The sequence below is a fragment of the Herpailurus yagouaroundi genome, unplaced genomic scaffold (genome assembly GCF_014898765.1).
Source record: "Herpailurus yagouaroundi ecotype Mexico unplaced genomic scaffold, PumYag 28, whole genome shotgun sequence".
Lineage (NCBI taxonomy): Eukaryota > Metazoa > Chordata > Mammalia > Carnivora > Felidae > Herpailurus > Herpailurus yagouaroundi.
Genome location: NW_024412376.1, coordinates 79828533 through 79851655, shown reverse-complemented (window position 1 = coordinate 79851655; position 23123 = coordinate 79828533). Strand labels below are relative to the sequence as shown.

At 38.2% G+C, this 23123-nt stretch overlaps 1 protein-coding gene across 1 annotated transcript in view; it reads left to right on the top strand.

Annotated features, from left to right (window-relative positions):
- TET2 (tet methylcytosine dioxygenase 2) overlaps positions 1 to 7225 on the top strand; it is a 134747-nt gene extending 127522 nt beyond the window's left edge. Inside the window, exons 10-11 of the mRNA XM_040477024.1 lie at positions 112 to 466; positions 2374 to 7225. Of these exons, the coding sequence (XP_040332958.1) occupies positions 112 to 466; positions 2374 to 3896 (1878 nt within the window). The 3' untranslated portion in view covers positions 3897 to 7225. The remainder of the gene's footprint in view (positions 1 to 111; positions 467 to 2373) is intronic.
- Positions 7226 to 23123: the final 15898 nt, after the last annotated feature.

Below are 23123 nucleotides of genomic sequence, written 5' to 3'. Positions count from 1 at the left end.
CAGTTTCTTTTAGACTGAAACTGAGGCAGTACCACACACACACACACACACACACACACAGAGTTTCTTTTAGACTGAAACTGAGGCAGTACTGTGTTATCTCCCTACCAGGTATGCACCCTCACTAGAGAAGACAATCGAGAAATTGGAGGGAAACCTGAGGACGAGCAGCTCCATGTTCTGCCTCTCTACAAAGTCTCTGATGTGGATGAGTTTGGGAGTGTAGAAGCTCAGGAGGAGAAAAAACAAAGTGGTGCCATTCAGGTGCTGAGTTCTTTTCGGCGGAAAGTCAGGATGTTAGCAGAGCCTGTCAAGACATGCCGACAGAGGAAACTAGAAGCCAAGAAAGCTGCAGCTGAAAAGCTTTCCTCTCTGGAGAACAGCACAAATAAGAACGAAAAGGACAAGTCAGCTTCATCTCGTACAAAACAGACTGAAAACGCAAGCCAGGCTAAACAGTTGGCAGGTAAATGTAATATGAAGCATTGTAGATATGTTATATGAAACTTAGGTTAAAAATGAAGAGTTAATTTTGGATGATTATATTTGATCATGGTATCAGTTTTGTACTAGAATTGTCTCTGAAGTCCCAAGGGCCAGGTTTTGCTCTTGGACATGGTAATGAGATACTGCACCCTCAACCCCAGCTTGATGGAAAAGTCTGGATTTTATTCTATAATAAATGGCAAAGTTTTATATGACAGGTAGGTAACATGGTGAAATTCATGTTAATCTAGCAGTGGCAGGGAGGCCAAATTAGTTTGGAGACAGATGCAATAAACCAAGAGTAAAGTAATAAAAGTTTGAGTCTGGATGATAGCAATGAAGATTTGGCAAAAATGATGGTAGCGAATGCTTCCAAAATGATTATCATTACATTGGTGACAAAACATTAGAATGAAGAAGAAGAAAAATTTAAGATTGATGTCAACATTTTAAGCCTAGATAATGAAGACAGTACTATTTGTTGAAATAAGAAGTTTGGAAATAGGATTTATCAGGGAGGGGTAGCCATATTAAGTCTTGAGTTAAGGAGGAGTATCCACGTGTAGTTCTCTTATAAAAGCTTTTACCTATGCAAACAGATCACATCTCTAGCAGTAGCAATAGAGCATTATTTATCAGTACTAAGTTGATATTTTCTTTTCAAAGCCCCTTGGTTATATCTTCAGTTATTTGCTATAAAAAGCCATAAATGTAATGTCCACGTCTCATTTCACAGATGGTTAACCTGACCATTAACAAAAGAAGAATGTTTATCTTTTAAGTTTAGCCTACCAGTTTGCTGAGAGCCAACCATGTTTGCTTCACAAAGTCAAAGTTCCCTACTAATTCATTTCAAAACTTAAAGAAACTAAGTAATTTAGAATAATGTGCTAAAGATGCTTAATAAATATATGTTGGTTGACTTATACTAAGAGCAGTAAATCCTATTCACTCATTAATCTCTCCTGTAAGTTAACCATAACGTATCATCATATCATTGGGGTAGAACTTTTCCTCCTGTCTTTTCTAACTGATTTCTGTAATAATCATTTCAATTCTCAAGACTGCCCTTACAGCTCCATTTATTTGTTCACTTCTCATATGTAGATTTTTAAGTGAGGTCATAAAATAGAAGTATGAAAATTTTATTTACAAAGCTGAAAATTTCTTTAAAGCTTTATTGACAACTGTGTAAGTAGGGTTTGCCAATTATAGAAGATATGCTTTGGGTGTTTAAGTGAATGTCATTCCTTTTCTTGTAGCATTGATGAATCTTCAATAACAAATTTTATGCAACTTCCAACTATTTAACAAATTGTTACTGCATGCCCCAGGCATTGGAGGAATAAAGTAAAAGGGACATGGTCCCTTCCTTCAAGGAACTGCTTTGTGCTAGGAGGAGGAGAGGGCTAAAAATGATCAATTACAGTATATTACAAAACATTGCTCTGACTTATGTTTTCAGTGGGTATTGTACATACACTAGCAGATGAGGTCATACAAGGCTTCCTTGAGGAAGGGATACCTGTCTCAAGGAAGGGCAGGGAGATGGGGTGGAGGGAGAAGGGCGATTCAGGTAGGGTGTGGCATGGTCAGATACACAGAACCTCCAGAAAACATGATGCTCTCAGTCAAATATCTTTTGGATGTTTGTTACATTTTTCTTCACTTACTAAATTGTACTGTTCTGGAGATCTATTTTGTCTAATGCTTTAGACAAAAAAATGATGCCAGACAGTGATCAGAGCCCTGACTTTGCTCTTGTCCTTATTTAATGGGTATTGCATAATCTTAGTGGTGGTTCTCACATACAGCTAAGCATCCTCACTAGCTTCTGTGAAATAATAATCGAACACGTTTGTGTGCTCTCTCATATCCTGTCCACAGAACTTTTGCGACTTTCAGGACCAGTCATGCAACAGTCCCAGCAGCCCCCACCCCCGCAACTGCCGAAGCAACCTCCACAGCCACAGAAGCAGCCCCCGCAGCAGCAGCAGCAGCAGCCGCCGCCGCCGCCACCGCCGCCGCCACCGCCGCCGCCACCACTGCCCCAGCATAACCCCATGACAAATAACCCTCAATCAGAGTCTGTCAGCTCTTACTCTTCCTCTGGATCTACCAGTGTGTACATGAGACGGCCCAATCCAGTTATCCAGGCTTATCCGAGCTCTTCACACACTTCAGAGATTTATGGAGGTGCCAGCCCTATGAACCTCTATTCCACCTCATCCCAAGCTGCAGGTTCATATTTGAATTCTTCTAATCCCATGAATCCCTACCCTGGGCTTTTGAATCAGAGTAACCAATATCCATCCTATCAATGTAATGGAAATGTATCAGTGGACAACTGCTCCCCATATCTGGGTTCCTATTCTCCTCAGTCTCAGTCCATGGATCTATATAGGTATCCAAACCAAGACCCTCTCTCTAAGCTCAGTCTACCACCCATCCATACACTCTACCAGCCAAGGTTTGGAAATAGCCAGAGTTTTACTTCTAAGTACTTAGGTTATGGAAACCAAAATATGCAAGGAGATGCCTTCAGCAGTTGTACTCTTAAAACAAATGTACACCATGTAGGGACATTTCCTCCTTACTCCACTCATGAGATGGATGGCCACTTCATGGGAGCCGCCTCTAGATTACCACCCAATTTGAGCAATCCAAACATAGACTATAAGAATGGCGAACATCACCCATCTTCTCACATAATCCATAACTATGGGGCAGCTCCAGGCATGTTCAACAGCTCTCTCCATGCCCTGCATCTCCAAAACAAGGAGAATGACATGCTTTCCCACACAGCTAATGGGTTATCTAAGATGCTTCCAGGTCTTAACCATGATAGAACTGCTCCTGTCCAAGAAGGCTTACACAAATTACATGATGCTGGCAGTCAGGAAAAGCAGCCCCCTGCCGCCGAGGACAATGATGAAGTCTGGTCAGACAGTGAGCAGAGCTTTCTAGATCCTGACATCGGGGGAGTGGCTGTGGCTCCAACTCATGGGTCAATTCTCATCGAGTGTGCCAAGCGCGAGCTTCATGCCACAACCCCTTTAAAGAATCCCAATAGGAATCACCCCACCAGGATCTCCCTTGTCTTTTATCAGCATAAGAGCATGAATGAGCCAAAACATGGCTTGGCGCTCTGGGAAGCCAAAATGGCTGAAAAAGCCCGAGAGAAAGAGGAAGAGTGTGAGAAGTATGGCCCAGACTATGTGCCTCAGAAAACCCATGGCAAAAAAGTGAAACGGGAGCCCGCTGAGCCACATGAACCTTCCGAGCCCACTTACCTGCGCTTCATCAAATCCCTTGCCGAAAGGACCATGTCCGTGACCACAGACTCCACAGTAACTACATCTCCATATGCCTTCACTCGGGTCACAGGGCCTTACAACAGATACATATGATGTCTCCCCTCGTGGTGGGTACCTCATTTGAAAAGACCACAACCAACCTGTCCGTAGTATAGTTCTCATGACGTGGGCAGTGGGGAAATAACACAGGATTCATGACAAATGTGGTGGGAAGAACCTCAGCTCACCAGCAAAACAAGAGATCATCTTACCATAGCACTTAATTTCCCCCGACTCCTAAGTGGTCACAGATGGCATCTAGGCAAAAGACCAAAGCATTCTATGCAAAAAGAAGGTGGGGAGGAAAGTGTTCCACAATTTACATTTTTAAACACTGGTTCTATTATTGGACGAGAGGATATGTAAATGTGATTTTTCCCCCTTACAACTCTACACATCTGTGACCACTTTTAATAATACCGAGTTTGCATAGTCATGGAACACAAATCAAACAAGTACTGTAGTATTACAGTGGCAGGAATTTTAAAATACCATCTGGTGCTGAATATACAATGTACTGAAATACTGGAATTATGGCTTTTTAACATGCAGTTTTTACTGTAATCTTAATATTAACTTTTATTTATCAAAATAGCTACAGGAAGCATAAATGAATAGACAGCAAAACACTGAATTTGTTTGGATGTTTTAAGAAATGGTGCTAAGAAAATGGTGTCTTTAACATTTGAAAATTTAATGCCTTTATATCATCAAGATTCTATCAGTGTACTCCAATGCCCTTGAATATAACAGGGGTACCTTTTCATTCAAATTTTTATCATAATTACCTATTCTTACATGAGGTTTTGGTTTTTTTGGGTTTTTGTTTTTGTTTTTGTTTTTGTTTTTAATGTGGACATTTAAAGGCTTCTGGATTTTGCTCATCCAGTAAAGTCCTTGTAGGACAATAAACGTATATATGTACATATATATATACACACATATGTATATGTGCACACACATGTATATGTATAAATATTTTAAATGGTGTTTTAGAAGCACTTTGTCTACCTAAGCTTTGACAACTTGAACAATGCTAAGGTACTGAGATGTTTAAAAAAAAAAAAAAAGTTTACTTTCATTTTAGAATTCAAAGTTGATTCTTTTTAAGGAAATAAGGAAAGCTTTTAAACTATTTTTGCTTTTAGCCATGCATCTGCTGATGAGCAATGTGTCCATTTTTAATATAGCCAGTTAAATCCACAATGGGGCTTACTGGATTCAAGGGAATAACTTTAGTCCACGTTTTCTGGTGCTCATCTCACATGCTATACTGTAAAACAGTTTTATACAAAATTGTATGACAAGTTCATTGCTCAAATATGTAGTTTTAAGAATTTTCTATTAACTGCAGGTTAACAATGACATGCTACAGACTTAACAAAGCTAGTTCACTTAAGCTGATGCTATTTTATGGATCTGTGTGCTCTTCAGCAAACCCAATGGCAGTCTGCTTTTGTGTTGGTAATTGTACATTGTGATGTTGTCATTTCTTAGCTTAAGTGTCCTCTTTTCCAGGAAGATTGAGCAGACTGATGCCTGCATAAGAATAATAAACAGGGTTAGTTCCATGTGAATCTGTTAATTAAAAAGAAAAAAAAAACAGGCAGCTGGTTTGCTGTGGTGGTTATAAATCATTAATTTGTATAAAGAAGTGAAAGAGATGTATAGTAAGTAAATTAAATTGTAAACAAAACTTTTTTAACGCAATGCTTTAGTATTTTAGTACTGTAAAAAAAATTAAATATATACATATATATGTGTATATATATATATGGATTTGAAGCAGAATTCACATCATGATGGTGCTACTCAGCCTGCTACAAATATATCATAATGTGAGCTAAGAATTCATTAAAGGTTTGGGTGATGTTCCTACTTGTCATATACCTCAACACTAGTTTGGCAATAGGATATTGAACTGAGAATGAAAGCTTATAGCATCATGTACCATCATTTTTTTCCAAGTCTTTTTATTATTATTATTAAAAAAGCATATCTTTTTTCAATACTTGATTTCTTAGCAAGTATAACTTGAACTTCATCCTTTTTGTTCTAAAAATTCAGGGATATTTCAGCTCATGTTCTCCTTATGCCAACATGTCACCTGTGTTTATGTAAAATTGTTGTAGGTTAATAAATATATTCTTTTTCAGGGATTTAACCCTTTTATTTTGAATCCCTCCTATTTTACTTGTATATGTCCTGATGTAACTAAAACTAATTTTGTAAATCTGTTGGCTCTTTTTATTGTAAAGAAAAGCATTTTAAAAGTTTGGGGAATCTTTTGACTGTCTCAAGCAGGAAAAAAAAAAAAAATTACACGAAAATAGAATGCACTGAGTTGATAAAGGGAAACTTGTAAGGCAGGAGTTTGGCAAGTGGCTGTTGGCTAGAGTCAGCACTCTAGATAAAATGTTTCAATCCTGGAGTCAATAGACTCCAGGCCCAAGCGGACATCCCCCGCAGAGGCAGAACACGTAGGGGTATGGTGTGCAATTGATCAATTACATTTTTGTCTAAGTACATTTGTGTTTACTAACATTTCAAATAAATTCGTAATCAGACAAGGCCTTTGAGTTTTACTGGTCAAGTCTTTATAACAGGATTTTTGTCTATGAAAAACAATTTCCCATTTTTGGCTGTGACGAATTGATAAACATTTCAAAAATGTTTGCTTTGCATATGTCAAACCACACGATTTTAATATTTTGCGTATGTCATACATCTAACCCCAAATATTTGATTACTACGTGCACATCTGTTGGTTTTGAGTCAGCCATCCCTATATGAATGTTTGGTTTCCGTACCATCCACTGTCATTTGTCAAACTGCTGGCCAACAAGAGAACAAGAAGTGTAGCTTGGGGTTTGGCGAGAGGTAAGGAGGGAGGAGAGGAAACCGAGTGGCATATTGTAAATAACAGATCTATAATTGTAAATATCCAACCTGCCTCAGTTAGAATGAATGGAAGCAGATCTCCAATTTGCTTATATAGGAATATCAGGTTAACTATATAGCCATACTTGAAAATGCTTCTGAGTGGTGTCAACTTTACTTGAATGAACTTTTCATCTTGACTGACGCACAGTGGTGTATGTACAGTTCACTTGTAAAGCTAGTGGTTAACTTGTGTAGGAAACTTTTGCAGTTTGACACTAAGGTAATGAACTCTGTGTGCATTTTTCTATGCTTTTTTTAAGACTTAGTTTCATTTCATTTTCATGTTTGGTTTGTCTATAAAACCTGAGGATGGTTATAAATACTGTAAGTATTGTAATGTTATGGATGCAGGTTATTTGAAAGCGTTTATTATTATATCATTCCTGATAACGCTATGTGAGTGTTTTTAATAAAATTTATATTTATTTAATGCACTCTAATTATTGTCTTGTTGAAGTTTCTGTTTACCACCCAAACTAACACTACTTCAATGAGGCAAAGGGAATGAAAAGAAATTGCTTTTTAAAAATCCTTCTTAGATGGTTATTTGTCAAACGGCACCTAAAATAATATCTAGATCGTTAGAGCCAAATGATTTCTGTAGTGGAATAGCCTAGATACTCAACCTTTTTCCAGCTTTAGCTTGCTCACTTTGTGTGTATAACCAGTGTTAGGTTTGGAGCAATAGCACTTCGGCTGACCTTAAACGGACAGCCTTCGGCTGACCACAAACGGTGTGTGTGGCTTGTGAGGGCTTCTCAGCAACGCAGGTACCTGGGGCTAAGCTCACATGGCTTAGGTCTAAGGCTGGCCCTGTTCTCAGACTCAGTTTCCTCTTCACATCCACTCTTCTCAAGGAAGAGTCCTCTTCCCACCTATCCAAAGGCAGGCAGTGTTAGGAAGAGGAGAGGCCAGCAGGGGGCCGGGGGGGGGGAGGGGGAGGGCGGTGCGGGAGGAACATCTCTTCTTTCCACAGTGTGAGGGGACAGTGCTTGCTGCCTGAAGATGCTGGCTCACCCATCGGTCACTGGGCTCACCGCTAAGGGCTTGGGGAGCTTTCCCCCTGCCCTCCTCCATCGGAGAGCACACTCTCTGGTTGCTAGAGTTCACAACAGATGCTTAAAAGAGAATTAACTGTGATTAGAGATTGTTTGTGTTACCAGTGCTCCTCAGTTTCAAAGAACAAAGATACTTTTGTTCCCATATATTGAAGGCCACCTGCCTGCATTTCCCTCTCTCTTACCAGGCAATTTCTCACAAATATCCGTGCTTGTCTAGTCCAACATTCACTCAAGAAAGGAGCAGCTCTTTCCCCGACGTAGACACCAGACGAATGTGCTTTCTTGGGGGGGGGGGGGGGGCTTCCTTTTGTATGGTTTCAAAAGGAATTTCTCTACCCAATTTGACATTTTAGTCCTTAATCAATTCTTAAACTGAAATGAGATTTCTACTTGGGTGTTGAGGAAAATCGTTACACGAAGACATGCTACTTCTCCCTGACCCCCAGAACAATGGATTCAGATCATTTAAATTGCTGAGTTGGGACTCTGTGGCCATATTCACTGAGCCCTGGCTTTTATTCCTTACATAGACCTTCACATTAAGAGAAATCTGGGTGTTGTTACTTGAAACTTGAGAGGCCCCTGTGGTGCCCTAACCCTTCCCCCATGGGCAGGTCTTGATTTAGCTCCAAGGAATACAATAAAGCACAAGTAACAGCAAGGTAAAAAGCACCTGGTTTGGGATTCAGCCTTGCATTTTGACTAGCTGTGTGCCATCAAGCCTCATCTGTAAAAGTGATAAAATAGTGCATCCCTCACAGAGATGTGGTGAGCATTAATGAGAACGTAAAGCTTTAAGCACAAACTAGAATAAACAGCTGTTCTTACAAAATTTTTCATCTCCCTTCTTCCCCTTTGCTTCTTGCTAGGAGGCTCGGTCCACTGACCACATCTTAGTGCTCACCTTGCTGACCCTTGGGCTAGGGGCTAATGCTTCCTTTTCCTCCATTTCTGCATTTGGAGAAGGAAAATAATAGTACCTATCTCACAAGGCTGTTTGGGGGAGGAATAAAGAAGTTTCTTTAAAACACATCAAAAGAATTTTTTTAAGCAGCTATTATAATTATGTTAATTAGTTCAGCAGAAGCTATTATTTTTTACCTTAGTAGTTTTATGTATTTCCAAGTTGTTAGTGAGAAAGAGGAAATATTCCTTAACTGTACAAAATTATGGATAAGCAGATTTGAATGAGACCTTAGAGATCACCTTTCCTACAGCCTGATTTTATGTAACCATTCATTTATTAATTCTTTCACAAATATTTTCAAGCTCCCACTCTGAAAAGTGGTGTCAGGCACATTTCTGGGAATTAGGCATCCAGGAATGAACAAACCAGTAAGTCCCTATCCTCTCAGGTCTTATGTTCTGCTCAGGGGAGAGAGGCACAGAATGAAGTAAATGTGGAGATAAAAGTCATGAGGGAAGGAAAGAAAGGGCATGGAGAAAGGGAGAAGTCTCTCCATGGAGAGAGGGAGAATTTTTATAGCTTGGTCAAGGAAGTCTTACTGGTGAGGTATGAACTGAAGGCAGTGAAATGCAAGCCATGAGGATATTTGAGAAAGAATACATTAAGCAGGGAGAACAGCAGGTTAAAGGCCTGAAAGTGAACTCCTGAGCACAGAAAGGCTGTGGTTGGACTAGAATGAGGTATGAAAGTGTGGTGGGAGCGTGGTTAGGTGGAGGGTCCTCCCTAGGAAGAGCACTCTCTGTCCTGCGGCCTGCGCTCTGCATAGCAGGACATCATAGGGCTCTCACCAGAGGAGAAACATGAGCTGACTTGGGTCTTCAAGGAGAACTGTGACAATGATGCATTTTTTGTTGAAGTGTAGCTAATATGCAACATTACATTGGTTCATTTGTACAACATAGCAATGTGGCAATTACATACACTGTGAAATGCTCACCATGATAAGTGTAGTTACCATCTGTCACCATATAAGGTTCTTACAATATCATACACTGCGTTCCCTATGCTGTACCCTACATTTCCATGACTTATTTTATAACTAGATGTTTGCACTTCTTAATCTCCTTCACGTATTTTATCCATTCCTCTACCCCCTCCCCTCTAGCAACTACCAGTTTGTTCTCTGTATACTTATCAGTCTACTTCTGTTTGTTCATTTGATTTGTTTTTTAGATTCCACATGTAAGTGAAATCATATAGTATTTGTATTTTTCTGTTTTATTTCACTTAGCATAATGCCCTCTAGGTCCATCCATGTTGTGGTGAATGACAAGATTTCATTCCCTATCAAAATAGCAATCAGAACTAGAAAGAATAATCCTAAAATTTGAATAGAACTACTCAAAACTTCAGATAGTCCATAACCTTGGGAAAGAACAAAGCTGAAGGTATCATGCTCCCAGATTTCAAACTATGCTACCAACCTATAGTAATCAAAACAGTGTGGCATTGGTACAAAAACAAAAACATGTAGAATAACAGAACAGAGAGCCCAGAAACAAACCCATGCTTATATAGCCAATTAATCTATAATACAGAAGGCAAGAATGGGTAATGAGGAAAAGACAGACTCTCCAATACATGGTGTTGGGAAAACTGGACTGCTACATGCCAAAACAAAAACAACAAGAAGGAAGGAAGGAAGGAAGAAAGGAAGGAAGGAAGGAAGGAAGGAAGGAAGGAAAGAAAGAAAGAAAGAAAGAAAGAAAGAAAGAAAGAAAGAAACTGGGCTATTTTCATACACTATACACAAAAAGAAACTCAAAATGGATTCAAGACCTAAATGCAAGACCTGAAAATTCAAGACCTGAAACCATAAAACTTCTAAAAGAAAACATAGGCAGTTATCTCTTGGACATCAGTCCTAGCAATAACTTTGGGTCTGTCTCCTCAGGCAAGTGAAATAAAAACAAAAACAAACAATTGGGACTATGTCAAACTAAAGTACACAGAAAAGAAAATTATCAACAAAATGAAAAACAACCTACCGAACGGGAGAAGATAGTTGCAAATTATACATCTGATAAGGGGTTAATATCCAAAATACATAAAGAACTCATACAACTCAACACCACACACACACAAAAAAGATCTGATTAAAAAATAGAGGACACTAATAGACATTTTTCCAAAGAAGACGTACAGACAACAGACATAACAAGATGCTCAACAGCACTAATTATCAGGGAAATTCAACTCAAAACCACAATAACATACCACCTCAGGTAAGTCAGAATGGCTAGTATCAAAAAGACAAGAAATAACAAGTGTTGGTGAGGATGTGGAGAAAAAGAAACCTTCATGCACGTTGGTGGGAATGTAAATTGGTGCAGCTGTTATGGAAAACATTAGGGAGGTTTCTCAAAAAATTAAAAATCACTATATAATCCAATAATTCCATTTGTAGATATTACTCCCACACACACACAAAGAATGGATTTTAAAAGATCAAGATCCAAATTCATGAAGTTAATTGATTATTTCGATATTTTAACCCAAAACGTTCTTCAAGACACATGATAACAAAACTCTAAAACCAAAGACAAAGGGAACATTTAAAAAGAGTCTAGAGATGGGGCACCTGGGTGGCTCAGTCGGTTAAGCATCTGACTCTTGATCTTGGCTCAGGTCATGATCCCACAGCTCCTGAGTTCAAGCCCCATGTCAGGCTCTGCACTGATGGTGTGGAGCCTGCTTGGGATTCTCTCCCTGTCCCTCTTTGCCCTATTCTCTCTCTCTCTCTCTCTCTCTCTCTCTCTCTCTCTCTCTCTCAAAATAAATTAGTTAATTTAAAAAAAAAACTTTAAAAAAAAGCAGTGAGAGAAAAAAATTTCTCATACAAAAGAACTCCCATAAGGCTATCAGTGGATTTCTTAGCAGAGACCTTACAGGCCAGGAGACAATGAGACTATATATTCAAAGTGCTAAAAGGAAAAAAAAAAAAAAAAGCTGTCAACTGAGAATACTTTATTCACTAAAGTTTTCCTTCAGAATTGAAGGTAAAATAAAGATTTAATAAACAAAAGCTGAGGCAATTCAGCATCACTAAACCAGCATTACAAGAAATGCTAAAATGAATTCAAGTTGAAACAAAAGGACACTAATTAGTAACATGAAAACATGAAAATATACAAAGCATTGGTAAAGGTAAGCATACATCCAGATTCAGAATACCCTTGTACTGTCATCTGATAATGTGCTAACTATTTAACTCTAGAATAAAGGTTAAAGCACAAAAGCATAAAAATAGCTATAGCTTTAACAATTTGTTGAATACATGATTGAAAAATGGTAAATGATGACATCAGAAACATACAAGGGGGGAAGTAAAAGTATAGTGTTTTTGTATGCAATCAAAGTTAAACTTATTAGCATAAAATAGATTTTATATGTAAAATGTTTTATATAAACCTCATGGGAATGACAAAGCCAAAATTTACAGTAGATACACAAAGATAAAAAGAAGGGAATCAAAGCATTCCACTGTGGGAAATCATGAACTTATCAAAGAAGGCAGCAAGAAATAAAAGAAAAACGGAACTTCAAAACACCTAGAAAAAATTAATAATATGGCATTAGTAAGCCCTCACCCACCAGTAATTAAGTATTAATGGATCGATTTCTCCAATGAAAAGGCATAGAGTGACTTAATAGATTAAACACACACACACACACACACACACACACACAAGCACACATACAAGACTATAAGCTGCCTACAAGAGTCTCACTTCAGCTTTAAGGACACATATAGGTTCAAATGAAGGGATGAAAAACCATACTCCATTTAGGTGGAAACCAAAAAAAGAGCAGGGATATGAAGCTATACTGATATTAGAAAATATATATTTTATCCAATAACAGTAGCAAGAGAAAAAGATGGAGATTATATAACAAGGAGGTCAACTCATCAAAAAGATAAAACAATCATAAATATATGTGCACCCAACAATGAAGTACCTAAATGTATTAAGCAAATACAAACAGATCTGAGGGGAGATATGGTACAACAATACAATAACAGTAGGGGACTCAGATGCTCCATTTTTAACAATGGAGAGATCATCCAAATGGAAAATCAACAAGGAAATGTTAGACTCGAACCAAACATTATACCAAACCAACCTAATAGACATATACAGAACACTGATCCAATGCTAGCAGAACACACATTCTTCTCAGGAGCACACAGAACCTTCTTCACAATAGACCACACAATACATCATACAACAAGTTTTGACAAATTTCAGAAGCTTGAAATCCAATAGTAACAAATATCTTTTCCAGCCACAATCGTATGAAATTAGAAATCAGTAACAACAGGAAATTTGGAAAATTCACAAATATTCACCAACATGTTCCTGAACATCCAACAGGTCAAACTAAAAAATCAAAAGGGACTATTTCTCAAACCATTATTACATTAACTAAGTTAACAAACTTGGGTTTAAATAAAATGTTAAAAAAATTTAAAAATAAAATAAATGCATGAGTAAAAATAAATTAAAAAATAACAATTAGTCAAAATTCCATGAAAAAATCAAAAGAAAAATCAATAAATATCCTGAAACAAATGAAAATGGAGGTACAACATATCAAATCCTGTGAGATGCTGGAAGAGTGGTAATAAGAGGGAAGTTTACAGTGATGAATGCACCCTAAGAAAATAGAAAGATCTCAAATAAACAACCTAGCTTGATACCTTGAGAAACTAGAAAAGGAAGAAAAAAACTGAAGCCCATGTTAGCAGATGGAAGGCAAATACCAAAATCAGAGCAGAAATACATGAAATAGAGACGAGAAAAACAAAAGAAATTGATAAAACTAAGAGCTGCCTTTTTAAAGATAAGAGATAAAATTGACAAACCTTTGGCTAGACTAACTCAGAAGAGTAGAAAGAAGACTGAGGACTCATATAATCAGAAGTTATGGAGGAGAAATTACAACTGATGTCACAGGACATCTGGGTGGCTCAGTTGGTTAAGTGTCTGACTTTGACTTGGGTCATGATCTCACAGTTTGTGGTTTCGAGCCTCGTGTCGGACTCTGTGCTGACAGCTCAGAGCCTGGAGCCTGCTTCGGATTCTGTGTCTCCCTCTCTCTCTGCCCCTCCCCCTGCTTACTAGAGAGTGAGTCTCTCTCTTTCAAAAATAAATAACATAAAAAAATTTTTTTAAAGATTTACAAGATACCACAGAAATACAAAGTATCATGAGAGACTACTAAGAATGTTTTGCACCAAAAAAATAGATAACTTAGAAGGAATGGATAAATACCTAGAACATATAACCTATCCAAGCCTGACTCATTAAAAAATGGCAATTCTGAGCAGTCCAATAATAAGTAATGGATTAAATCAGTAATCGAAATTCCCAACAAAGAAAAGTTTGGTCCCAGCCAGCCTCACTGATGAATTCTATCAAACATTTAAAGAAGAATTAACAACTCTTCCAAAAAATTAAAATGGATGTAACACTTCCAAATTCATTTTACAAGGTCAGCATTACCCCGAAAATAAATAGGACAAGGATACTACAAGAAAAAAAAGTTACTGGCCAATATCTCTGATGAGTATAAATTCAAAAACACTCAACAAAATATTAGCAAACCAAATTAAAAAATACATTAAAAGAATCATTTGCCATGATCAAAGTGGGATTTATTCAGGGATGCAAGAATGTTTTGGTATCTGCTAATCAATAATGTGATATACCACTTAACAAAATGAGGGATAAAAATCATACGATCATCTCAATAGATGAAGAAAACCCTTATGACAAAATTCAAGATCCATTTATAGTTAAACTGAGTGTGTGGGGATGTACCTTAACATAATAAAGGCCCATATATGACAAGCCCACAATTACCATCATACTCAATGGCAAAAAGCTCAAAGCTTTTCCTCTAAGATCAGGAAGAAGATAAAGATGCTCATTCTTTCCATTTGCATTCAACTTAGTATTGAAAATCCTAACCAAAGAAACTAGGCAAGAAAAAAAAATTAAAGGCATCTAAATCAAAAAGGAAAAAGGAAAACTGTTACTATTTGCAGATGACATTAAATTATATGTCACCCACCGTAAAGGTTAGAACTAAAATTCTACTGAATTTAAAAATTCAGTAAAGTTGCAGGATACAAAAATCAATATAGAAAAATCCATTGTTTTCTATACTTTAACAACAACCTAGAAATCTCATCTACAATTGCATCGTAAAGAATATAATATCTGGGAATAAGTTTAACCGAGGAGGTGAAAGACCTATACTTGGAAAACTAGAAGGATGAAAGAAATTGAAAAACATACAAATAAATGGAAAGATATTTTGTGCTCATGGATTTAAAGAATACTGTTAAAATGTCCACACTACCCAAAGCAATCTATATATTCAATGCAATCCCTATCAAAATCCAAGGGCATTTTTCACAAAAATAGAAAGGACGATTCTAAAATTTGTATGGAACCACAGAAGACCCTAAATAGCCAAAGCCTTGAGAAAGAAGAATAAAGCTGAAGGCAAAAAGTTCCTAATTTCAAACTGTATTTCAAAGCATTAGTAATCAAAACCATAGGGTATTGACATAAAAAGACACATAGATTAATAGAACAGAATAGAGCGTCCAGAAATAAACACATGCCTATATGGTCAATTCTTTTATAACAAAGAAGCCAAGAATATACAATGGGGGAAAGATAGTCTCTTCAAATAATGGTAAGAAAACAGGATATCCACATGCAAAATAAGGAAATCAAACCACTATCTTACACTACACAGAAAAACTAACTCAAAATGAATTAAAAACTTGAACATAAGACCTGAAACCATAAAACTTCTAAGAAAAAATACAAGAGGTAGGCTTCTTTTTTTTTTTTTTTTTTGAGAAATCTTAAAATTTTTTTTTAAATGTAAATAACAGTAATCAGTAGATGTTAAAATGAAATCAATTCATTGACTGAAGTTTTCAGATAGATATTTAATGCTAGCCTCCTCCTTTTCCCAAACTTTTTTATTCAGGGAGGGAGCATGGTATAGGGATTTGCAGAATCTGGTGTCCAACAACATGGGGTCAAAACCTTGCTCCCACCACCTGGGGCAAATTTCCCATCCTTTATGTGCTCACCTTCTGTAATACAGAGATAACAACAGTATCTACTTTGCACAGATGTAAGGATTATTCTTATGCTTCTAAAACATGTAGTTCGACAACTGGTACATACATAGTAAACATTTATTATTAGCTATTTGCAACTTTCCCTTTGGTGGAAAGGTGATTCTGTTTATGCACAAGCTTGAATGGGTGCTTACTAAAGGGGTGCCAAAATGAGTTACAAGCTGCAGTCTACAGAATCAAGCCTACATCCGACATGGTAGGATGCATTAAGCACTTTCCTCAGTAGTTAAATGATGTTTGTCACACCATCACATGGTGAGCATCTTATATATCAGGAACCAGGGTCTTTGAGAAAACAGGCAGAAGGAGAGAAGCCTCTAACTCAGCATCTGGAAAAACAACTCCCAGCCAGGAATCTTATTTCTCCAGTCAGTCTTGGCAATGAATTTTTTCTGGATTTGACACCAACAGTAGAGGAAACCAAATAAAAAATAAACAAGTGGGCCAACGTCAACCAAAATGCTTATGCACAGCAACAGAAACCATCAACAAAATGAAAGGCAACCAATGCAAGTAGAGAAAATAATTGCCAATCATATAGTTCATAAGGGGCTAAATATCCAAAATATATGAAGAAGTTATATACAAGTCAATAACAAAAAACAAATAGGATTACAAAATGGACAGAGAATCTGAGTACACATATTTTCAAAGAGGACATACAGATGGACAACAGGTACATGAAAAAGTGCTCAATATCACTAATCATCAAGGAAATGCAAATCAAACCACAATAAGGTATCACTTCACATCTTTCAGAATGGCTATCATCAAAAAGAGATGACAAATGTCGGTGAAGATGTGGAGAAAAGAAATGTTTGTATACTAATGGCAGGAATGCAAATTGGCACAACCACCATGGAAAACAGTATGGAGATTCCTCAAAAAATTAAAAATAGAACTACCGAATGACCTGGAAATTCCACTTCTGGGTACTTACTAACTAAAAAAGATACCTGCACACCCATGTTCACTGCTGTGTAACTTACAATAGCCAAAACATGGAAGCAACCTAAGTGTCCATCAATGGATGAATGGACAAAGAAAATGTGGTGTGTATATATCCACAACGGAATGCTATTCAGCCCTTAAAAAAAAAAAAAAAAAAAAAAAAAGAAAATCCTGCCACTTATGACAACATGGATGAACCTTTACAGTATTATGCTAAGTGAAATAAGTCAGAGAACATAAATACCATCTGGTCTCATTTATATGTGAAATACAAAAGCAAAAGCAAAACCAAAAAACCTGAACTCATAGATACAGCTAACAGATTGACGGTTGCCAGAGGCAGGTAGGGAGGGTGGGGGAAAAGAAGAAAGGTACTGAAAAGCTACAAACTTCTAGTTATAAAATAAATAAGTCCTGGAGATACAGTATACAGCATGGTGGCTATACTTAATACAGTATTATATATTTGAAGGCTGCTAAGAAAGTGGATCTTAAACGTTCTCATCACAAGAATAAGAAAATGTACAACCAATGTGTGGTGATGGATGTTAACTAGACTTATTGTGGTGGTCATTTTATGACACATCCAAGTATCAAATCATTATGTTGTACATGTGAAACTAATATAATGCTAGATGGCAATTATATCTTAATTTTTTGAAAAGGGCATCCACGTAGAAAAGCAGTAAAATTATGTCTGTTTGTGGGTGATATAATCTTATATATAGAAAGTCCTAATAACTCCACCTAAAAAAACCTGCCAGAACTGATCAACGAACTCAGTCAAGTTGGATACAAAATCAACATACAGAAAATAGTCTTATTTCTACATACCAACAATAAAATATCTGGAAAATAAATAAAATAATCTCATTCACAACAGCATCAAAAACAAGAAAATACTTAGAAATAAATTTAACCAAGGAGGTTAGAAGTCTATACAATGAAAACTGTAAGATTATGATGAAAAAAAAAAAAAACAAAACAAAGAAGACACAAACAATTGGAAAGATATTCCATGTTCATGTATCAGAAGAATATGCTTAAAATGTCCATGTTAACCAAAGCCATTTATAGATTCAAGGCACTCTCTATCAAAATTCCAGTGGCATTTTTCACAGAAGTAGGAAAAACAATTCTAAAATTTTGTAGAGCCACAATAGATTCTGAATAGTCAAAGCAATCCTAAGAAAAAAGCCAGACATCACACTTCCTAATTTCAAGCTATACTATAAAACTATAGTAATCAAACAGTATGGTACCAGCATAAACATAGACACAAAGACCAATGAAACAGAATCAAGAGCCAGAAATAAGCCCGTGTACATATGGCAAACTAATATTTGACAAAGGCACCAAGAATACTCTGTGGGAAAAAGATAGTCTCTTCAATAAAAGACGTTGCAAAAACTGGATAATCACCTACAGAATAATGAGAGTGTACCCCTCTTAGACCACTCAGAAAAATTAACTCAAAACAGAAGATGTAGTTTATATATACAATGGAATGCTACTTGGCGATGAAAAAGAATGAAATCTTGCCATTTGCAACAATGTGAATGGAACTGGAGGGTATTATGCTAAGTGAAATAAGTCAGTCAGAGAAAGACCAATATCATATGTTTTCATTCAGATGTTTAATTTGAGAAACTGAACAGAAGACCATGGGGGAAGGGAAGGAAAAAATAGCTACAGAGAGGGAGGCAAAATGTAAGAGACTTTTAAAGAACAAACTGAAGGTTGATGGGGGAGGGCAGGGAAAATGGGTGATGGGCATTGAGGAGGACACTTGTTGGGATGAGCATTGGGTGTTCTATGTAAGTGATGAATCATGGAATCTACTCCTGAAGCCAAGAGTACACTGTATACTCTGTATATTAGCTAACTTGACAATAAATGACATTAAAAAACATATTAAAGACTTAAATGTAACTAATACTCTTAGAAGAAAACAGAAAGTTCCCTGACTTATATTAGTCTCAGCAGTTATTTCCTAGATGAGGCAAGCGACAAAAGCCAAAATAAATGAGTGGGATGACATCAAACTTAAAAACTCCTGCACAGCAAAAGAAATCATCAACAAAATGAAAAGACAACCTGTAGACTGGGAGAAAATACTTGCAAATCATGTATCTGATGAGGGGTTAATAGTCAACTCAGCAAAAACAATACCTAATAACCCAATTTTTAACAGAGAAGATGAACTGAATAAACAGTTTTTCAAAGAAGACATACAAATGGCCAACAGGTACATGAGAAGGTGCTTGTTCTCACTAATCATCAGGGAAATGCAAATCAAAACTATAATGAACTATCACTTCATACCTGTGAGAATGGCTATCACCAAAAAGATAACAAATATGGAGGGGGGGATGTGGTGAAAAGGGAACCCTAGTGCACTGTTGGGTAGGAATACAAATTGATACAGCCACTGTGGAAAACAGTACAGATGTTCCTCAAAAAATTAAAAATAGCCCTACCATACGATCCAGCAATTCCACTTCTGGGAATACATCCAAAGAAGTTGAAATCAAGATCTCATAGAGATGTCTGCATTCCTCTGTTCACTGCAGAATTACTCCCCATAGCCAAGATATGGAAATAACTTAAGTGTCCATCAACAGACAAACTGATAAAGAGGACACACACACACACACACACACACACACACACACACTGACTATTATCTATCATTCAACCACAAGAAGAAAGGAGATCCTACTATTTCCAGGAACTTGGATGAACCCTGAGGGCATTATTATGCTAAGTAAAGTAAGCCAGACAGAGGAAGACACTGCATGATAACACTTATATGTGGATTCTAAAAAAGTCGAGCTCAGAGACAAAGAGTAGAGTGATGGTTCCCTGGTGCTGGGGATGGTGGAAATGGGGAGATCCTGGTCAAAGGATACAAACTTTGTTACAAGTTTAACAAGTCTCATGTACAGCCTTGGTGATTTTAGCTAATAACACTATCATATACTTGAATGTTGCTAAGAGAGATCTTAAGTGTTTTACCACACACACACACACACACACACACACACACACACAAAATGGTAACAGTATGACAGGATGGCTGTGTTAGCTAATGCTATGGCGGTCATCATTTTACAATATATAAATGTATCAAATCAACACAAGGTACACCTTAAACTTACACACTGTCACATGTCGGTTTTATCTCATTAAAGGTAGAGAACAAAATAAGACCCAGACGGAAATAAAGAGACCAGACAGGAGGCCACTGTAATAAGCCAAGTAAGACACCAGGGTGGGAGACCTAAAATAAGTGGTTGAACCAAGGATGTGGAAGATTGAAACAGCCATTTACTCAAGAGAGAAGAATGAAATCCAAATGAAAAGACTACAGAAAGAAGAGATTTAGAGGCTGAGGTGGAAAGAGTCAGGGGTTTAGTTCCCCAGATGGTGAGTCTTAGATGCCTACTAGACACCCAAGTGGAGGTACTGAGAAGTCAGCTGGAAACAAAGTCTGGAGATCAGGGAAGAAATGTTGCCAGAGATACAAATCTGGGCATCATCAGTGTCAGATGGTATTGATGCCATTAGACTAGATAAAATTATCTAAGGGGAGTGTAGATAGAAGAGAAGAGATGCCCGAGGACTGAGCCTGAGTGCTGGGCCACTGCAGTATTCAGAGACTGAGAAGTGAAAAAGAAATGGCAAACATGACCAACCAAGAAAGAGATATGGGTAAAGTAGTTGGGAGTGGGGGTGGGGTGGAGAGGTTTTTCCAGGAATCAAGTGAAGAAAGGGCTTTGTGACCAAAGCTATTAACTGTCTTAAATGAGGCCTGAGTGTGGACAGCTGGATTTAGAAACATGAATGTCAACCATCACTTTCCTAGGAGTTGTTCTGCTAGAATTGCAAAGGTTAAAGCCTGATTGGAGAGAGCTGAAGAAGTAGAGGATTTCAGACGGTGAGCATAGGTGGTTCTGTCAGAGCTTTGCTGTGATAAGAAAAGACAAATAAGGTGGTATCTTGAGGGCAGGGGAAGGCAAGGGTATGCTTCTTTTTTTGAAGTTTACGTTTGTTTATTTTGAGAGAGAGCGAGCAAGCAGGGGAGGGGCAGAGAGAGGGAGAGAGTCCCAAGCACACCCTGTGCTGTTGGCACAGAGCCTGACGAGGGGCTCGAGCTCACAAACCAAAATCATGACCTGAGCCGAAATCAAGAGTGGTGCACTGAAGCAAGTGAGCTACCCAGGTACCCCGGGATATGCTTACGGTGGGATGCCATTGAGAATCTCTGTACACAGTGGAGGCAGAGATTTGATAGAGAAAGAGTGAGGGGAAATTTTCTGTACTTGAGTTGACAAAAGGCTTCTTTAAGAAACAGATGAGGGAGTGCCTGGGTGGCTCATTCAGTTAAGCACCCAGCTTCTGCTCAAGTCATGATCTCCCGTTCAAGCCCATCGGGCTCTGTGCTGACCTCTTGCTCAGAGCCTGGAGCCTGCTTGGGAGTCTGTGTCTCCCTCTCTTTCTGCCCCTCCCCCACTCATTCTCTCTCTCTCTCTCTCTCTCTCTCTCTCTCTCTCTCTCTCAAAAATAAATAAAACATTTAAAAAAATAAAATAATAAAAAGCAAACAGGTGAGGAACCTGAGGCCTAGGAATAAAGCAACTTGGATGAGGTCCCAGAGCAGTGAGGGGTGGCTCGGGCCTCCCTCCATTTCCTGAGACTCTTCCCACCTGATCACAGTTGCAGGTCCCATAACTAACTGCGGGAGGAAGTGGCATGTAACACCCCACTGACTTGATAAATTCCATTACTGCATTAAGTAAATGCTATTTTGTTACAATCCAGTCCCACTTGTAACCAAAGTGGAGATTTTTCTTAAGCATACAGGCTGGTAGGTCTCTCATGTAAAGTTTTGAAGCGCCGACCGTTCACCTCCCAAATGCTAAAAAGATAATTTGTGAATCACAAGTAGGCAAGCAGCTCTCTCTCTTACCTCAAGGAAGGACCTGCTATTTTTTTTAACCAGGAAGCATTCGGTACAATACAAAGTCACAATGCAGTCCAGTCTGTCCGTGTACGGAACCTGGATAAGAGTATGCTCTGCAGAGGCTGATTCCTGTTTCATTTTTTCTTAGTATGATGCCACTGTAAACTTTAGGAAGATACCCATTTGAGGGTGATTATGTCATTATGTGCATTTAAAAAAAATTTTTTTTAATTTATGTTTATTTTAGAGAGAGAGAGACAGAGACAGAGCGTGAGTGGGGGAGGGGCAGAAAGAGAGGGAGGCACAGAATCCCAAGCAGGCTCCAGGCTGTCAAGACAGAGTCCGATGCGGGGCTGGAACTCACGAACCGTTAGATCATGACCTGAGGCGAAGTCAAATGCTTAACCGATTGAGCCACCCAGGTGCCCCTCGTTACATGCATTTTTAATAAAGGCCTCCCATGAAGTGAGGTTTAACCGAAAATTCCGTGTAGAGTGTGATGGGGTTGGTTAGTTGCTCACTGGCCACTTCAATCACAGTAATGCGGTTTATCTAGCAGTTATTATTTGATATTGTTATCAATCAAATCCTCCAATCTCTTTAAGTTCTGTTTACATATCTGATAAATGAGGATAACACATTTGCTACAAAGCTGGTGTGCAGATCGGTGGGCCCGGGTGGCTCAGTCGGTTAAGCCTCCCACTTCGGCTCAGGTCATGATCTCGCGGTCCGTGGGTTCAAGCCCCACGTTGGGCTCTGTGCTGACAGCTCGGAGCCTGGAGCCTGCTTGAGACTCTGTGTCTCCCTCTCTCTCTGCCCCTCTCCTGCTTGCACTCTCTTTCTCTCTCTCAAAAATAAACATTAAAAAAATTTTTTAAAAAGTTGGTGTGAGGATTGAATAAAATTATTTACATACAGTAGTGTGTAGCAAAATGCCCAGAACAGAGTCAGCACTCCCGTATGGCCTGACCCTACTTCCCTCTCCTTCAATTCCATGGCAGGCAGTAAGACTGGCGGGAGAAAAGCCAGAATTCTGGCCCTGCCTCTTGTCGCCATCCATAGCTAAGCAGTTATGTGCTAAGCACTCTCCAGTCACAGAAAAGCTACACAAGCCTCTGCCTTCAGAGACTTTAGTGCACATTCAGGATGACAGGCTTGGAGAGAGACCCCTCCCCTGACCGAGTCTCTTCAGGGGCTTCTCATGCTCTCCCACTCAAGTTCA